Source organism: Podarcis vaucheri (genome assembly GCF_965113315.1).
Source record: "Podarcis vaucheri genome assembly, chromosome: 12".
NCBI classification, from domain to species: domain Eukaryota; kingdom Metazoa; phylum Chordata; class Lepidosauria; order Squamata; family Lacertidae; genus Podarcis; species Podarcis vaucheri.
In genome coordinates, this window is record NC_138750.1 from 39,398,457 (window position 1) to 39,403,978 (window position 5,522).

The window sequence follows — 5,522 nt, forward strand, 5'->3', positions numbered from 1 at the left end:
GCGTTTTACCAACCACAAGCAGGAATTCAAGAACTGTGTGGGGATGGATTATAGAGAAAGAGAGGATTGGTAAACAATGAGAACGGAGGAAAGTTTATGACGCAGTTAAAAAATGGCGTCTCGCCAAGACAGGCTTGCCGGAGAAAGAAGGACAGGGGGAGGAGAATCAGGATCATTGGAATGAGAAGGATTGTTGGAATGTAATCTTAACCTGACAGAGCCTCCTGATATACTTGGCAAGTCTGAGAAAAGCAAAGGACAGACCGAAGAATAATTTTTTTATGGAAGCGTGGAACAGCGGCTGTCCCTGATATGATCTTTAGAGAGTACAAAACCCACACAGAGGATGCTTGTTTCCAATCTGCTTGTGAAAATTATCAGAGATCGCAAAGAAAGGAATATACGACAACAAGAAGAAGATGAAGAAAGTAATAAAGGACTATCTGGATTGAACTGGATAGAACTGTTTAATTAAGGCAGCAATATAAGTAATGTTTGGACTCGTTCGAAGCTTGATGTATGGGTACCCCCAACAAAATTTAAAATTTGGCTGTATATTTTGGAACTAATGTGATTTGGATAATGTGATGTGACTGGCCTGTTAATAAAAATTATTTAAAAGAGATTTCCTGTCCACTGTTGCCAGTGTTTTTCTGAAGGCAACATGGAGCCCTAACATAACCCTAATCTGCTCATGAAAATAAATTCATTGATTAGCTCCTTAAAACAGACAACTGCCAGAACATACTACTTGCCCTTCCCTTTCTTATCAACATATCCAGCTGCCAGGTCCCTCAATCAAACAGACTTTAATATAAAAGCACTGACAGCAGCAGCCAAACTACAGAACCTAAGATAATAGCTTAACAATAATAAGTAACATAGTTACAAGCACATATAAGCTCCAAAATGTTAACTGAGTATGCACACACACAGAGAAATGCAATCAATGTAATACGTGTTTATAACATTCCTCTCTATGTAAAACAGGAAAATAAATTTAAAAAGCTTTTGTGTGCATGCACACTTCTTCAGATATCTGGTATCTGAAGAAGTATGCATGCACACAAAAGCTTATACCCAGAACAAACTTAGTTGCTCTCTAAGGTGCTACTGGACATTTTTATCTATATCTATATCTATCTATCTATCTAGCTATCTATCTATCTATCTATATATTTCGACTGTGTCAGACCAACACGGCTACCTACCTGAATGTAAAACAGGAAATAAAAGGAAAATAGCCATTCCCAAGAGGGGACAACATATTGTCCCCTCTTGGGAACGTGATTATTGTTTCAGCAGCCAACACACAAAGGAGAGCAGTTGTAGAAAAATAAAGGACAAATCACATTGGTCTAGAATGCATATCACATTAAACCATAGTTTAAACAGGCTGTAGTGCTACTGCGCACTGCTCAAAATTCCTGTAGTGTTCTTCTCCTGCTCCTATTGCTCCACAGACAAAACAAGCCAGAGTCTGGCCTGTTATCTGAACCAGGCTCATTGCTTGTTTCTTTCAAACCAACCATGAACAGAAATCAAGGTTTGTTCTTGGTTTAACCCTCGTGGTGTGGCTTGAGAAGAACAAACCACAAGCCCAGGTTTGAACAATATGACAAGCCAAATTTTGGCTTGTTTTGTTTGTTGCGCAGCAGGAAGATTGAAGGAGGACCACCTTAGGAACCTATGAGCAGCATATACCACCTCACTGCTCATTCACATTGAACCACAATCTATTTTTAATGTGATGTACGAAGTAGGCCACTGGAAGCAAACAGGAGCATTTCTATAACACCAACACATTTTGAACATGGTCATAACCACAAATGCAATTTTATTGATGATGAAACATGAACTGTGGCCAGAACTGAACTGAGGAGAGCAATTAGCAGCAGCATTCTGCTGCAAGAAGCCAAACTTCCAACTAATCGTTCTTCTTCTCTTCCCTCAGTTACCTTTTATTGCAAAACAAATTATTTCATTAGAGTGGTTTGCCATGCATCTGAGATTCAAGTTGATGGAAATGATGGAATGGGCTAAGACAGGCTTCCTCAACCTCGACCCTCCAGATGTTTTAAGACTACAATTCCCATCATCCCTGGCCACTGGTCCTGCTAGCTAGGGGTCATGGGAGTTGTAGGCCAAAAACATCTGGAGGGCCGAGGGTGAGGAAGTCAACCCAGAAACAATAACTTTAGGGGGTGCCTTTTTTTGTAGATTTACCAAGGAGTTAGTTACCTGGGTACAACATTTGGAATGGTGGAGACGATGTATACTGCAAAGACAAGAGTAACTACATATGTTTCTGCCCAATTAATTCATTTAACATGTTTACATTTCCATTTAACTTATCAGTGCTACATGAGCATATACTGGCTAGGTCGCACCAGCAGCTATTTTAAATGGGCTATAGGGCTGAATCATCTTGTGGTGTTCACAAAATTTAGCAATTTCCAATTACAGGATGGCACTTCTAAAAGGACATTATAAAATATTGTCAAATGAAAAATACGGAGAAATTAAAATGAGGACCATATTAACTTTCTAGAAAGATTACATGGATGATTCCTAAATGCTGTTTTTTAGAGGGAGCTTTCGGTGCCATGCCCAAACACAGTAATTATTATTGGATAAATATTTGCACTTCATTGTTTCTATTGCCAGTGCTGTAATAGGCAATTCAAAGCTTTTATTAACCTCTTGGGAATCAGTAGTATGGACACAATCCATAATTTTTTTCTACCAAGATCACAGCACATCAACTTTTAGGTTACAAAAAAAAATCTCCCAAAGCAAAACAGAATGAACAGAATAACTTGCAAGGTTTTTATATTCATTATTCATGGACAAGCTGTTGATAGCAGTGTTTGCTATCAATACAATCAATGCTGCATCATTATATGCATAGAGTAACCCAAGTCAAGCTTAGAGGAGAGGAAATGTTGAAACCTTTTTCTACATATTCCACAGCAATCTAGACTATAAATGTGAAATTATACTAAAAGGATATCACATCCCAAGTCCATGCAGTACTTAGAAGAAAGCCTTGCTAACAAATCAAAAAGTATTTCAGATTCTTGGGCAAGAGCACCAATTTTCCAGCTCTGTGAAACCAGAGCAAAAGCATAACATGCAATACAACATGGCAGAAATTTATCAGAACAACTAATGGTTAGAATGACCATCTTAAGGAAACCCAGTACCCTTAACTTATACACATGACGGAATAGCACCAATGTTACCCAACCATGTAGGATAGTTATTACAAATAGCAATAAAACTGTGCTGAACATAGTAGCACTGTTTACAACACGGAGCTGGGAGAAAATTACTAGTTTGTTCTTGACCACAGGCAAAGGAGCGGCAGATGTATCTTGTCACCTACTGGGTTTAGAGCTGGGTGACATCAGCTTTTCAACATCATGGTGTATTGCCAACCAAACATTGCAGTTTGGTGATATACCGTGATGTTGAAAAAACAAGATGCATTGGCTTCTACCCACGAGACACCAGGTGAAACTGGCCCAGCTTTCACCTTGAGAGCTGAGGCAGTTTCACCCAGGATCGCAGGCTAGGACAATGCAGATTGTTTGTGCCGCTCAGCTGAGGGGAGGTCCCCCCCCCCAGCTGAGACAGCCCCAGTGCTCTCACCACTCATGTGCGAAGCATTGGGGCTCCTTTGAATGCCCGCTGTGGGGAGTGGCAAGCGCGCTCCCCTCAGCTGAGCGGTTTCAAAGAGTCCCCCCCCCCCCGCTTGCAGAAGCCAGTGCCGGGCTGGGGGCTCCTTGAACTGCTCGGCTGAGGCAGGGGCACTTGCACACTCCTCAGTTGAGCAGTTTAAAGATGCAGAGGAAGGAACAAACTGTATTGGTGCCTCACCAATACAGCATGTTTCTCCCCCTCTATCGTATGAGGGCAGAGTGGGATGGCGGTTTCAGTCAGAGATATAGGAACTCTTGACTCCCTCCAGCAGACGCTGCTAGCAGAGGGACTCGGGAGCAGAGGCGGTTTCACCAGCGATATACTGCTGAGTGAAACCGACATCACGGTCTGCTCCTCATACTGGTCCTGGGCAATATATCACCCAGGCCTAACTGGGTGGCAAATACACCCTTTCCCAATAGTTAATATACCAAAGACTTTTACAGACAAAGAGAAAGGGTTTGCCAACCTTATGGTGCAAAAGATATCCCCAGCTCATACACAGATAGGGTGGGGGTGGGGAGGCAAATGACACATCTTAACAGCTATCATGATGACTGTGCCACCACTAGGTATATTTGGGTCCCTTCCTGCCCATTTCAAAACAGGGGAATAACAGGCAAAGGAAGATGTATCAAGGGGATAGAATATATCTCAGCTCACTACTTACAGTGCAAAAAGGGGGGGGGGGCAGAAGAGCAAGAAGGGTGGAGATCCCTTATTCTCCCAAGTCACAAACCACCCACCTCTCTGCCATGATGCAGTTCAAGGCTGGGCCAGCTGGGAGCGCTTGTCATGCCAGACACTACCGACGGCATCGCGCTTCCCACCAGCGCCTGGACGAGGAAAGGGGGAGAAGGAAAGAGCACAGGGGTCCAAAGGCAAGAAGATGTGTGTGCAGGAGGCGAGAAGGGAGGGGGTGTGAAAGGGGAATGTGAAAGTGAATGAAGGTGGGAGGGAGGATCAGCGATGCGGGGGGGGGGGAGAGGAGGAGGCCGGGACGTACCTTGTGCCCACCGGCAGAAGATGGTGTCGGCGAGGCCCTGCGTGCCGGGCTTCTTGCCCCACACCAGGTGGACGACCTCCTGCCCCAAGTCAGCCATGGCGGCGGCTCCCGGCGGCGGCGGAAAGGCGGCAGCGGCGGTACAGGCGACGGAGGGGCGGCGGCCAACCTGCGTTCGCTGAACATGGGCAGGAGGCGGAGGAAGCGGCGGCGAGTCTCTCGAGCGGCGGCAAAGTCTCTCACGAGGCAGCTGCCGGGCCTGAAGGGGAAGAAGCGGAGGATGCTGAGGAAGGGGGACAGGGGGCAGACGGAGGCCCAGCGCCGCCCGTTGAGGCGCTTCTCCCTCGACAGAAGGCCGCGCCGCCTTCCCCCCAGACGCCGCGCCTGAGGAGGCCGCGCTTCCCCGCGAGGGGCCGCCTGGACCGACTCCCCCGTCGGCGTCGCGGCTGCTTATACTGACCGGCCTTTCTGCTCTTCCTCCCTCACTGCTGCGCGCGCGCCCGCCTGCCTCACCCGCTCCCTTCCTCAGGGCTCAGTAGTAATACTGAATGGTGGGGTTGGGCACTACGGGCAGCCCCCATTGGAGCAGCTCTTTGACAAGCAAGCACCCCGTCGAATGGGAGGCGTCGAAGCGGGGCTCACTTTGTCCCCCCGCCCATCCTGACTCGGGGAGTTAACAACACGGTCAGAAGCGGGGCGGGGAAGGGAAGGGATGCGCACAAACACGCGCGGCCGCACGCCAATCAACAACAGGGCTGGCTGTGATTCGACTGAGCTGCGCGACAGGCATGTAGGCAGGCCAATCCAGGGCGGG

At 46.7% G+C, this 5,522-nt stretch overlaps 1 protein-coding gene across 1 annotated transcript in view; it reads right to left on the minus strand.

The window, feature by feature from the left end:
• Window positions 1-5,364, minus strand: part of MINDY3 (MINDY lysine 48 deubiquitinase 3) — a 35,620-nt gene extending 30,256 nt beyond the window's left edge. Inside the window, exon 1 of the mRNA XM_082193225.1 lies at window positions 4,712-5,364. Within this exon, the coding sequence (XP_082049351.1) occupies window positions 4,712-4,808 (97 nt within the window). The 5' untranslated portion in view covers window positions 4,809-5,364. The remainder of the gene's footprint in view (window positions 1-4,711) is intronic.
• Window positions 5,365-5,522: the final 158 nt, after the last annotated feature.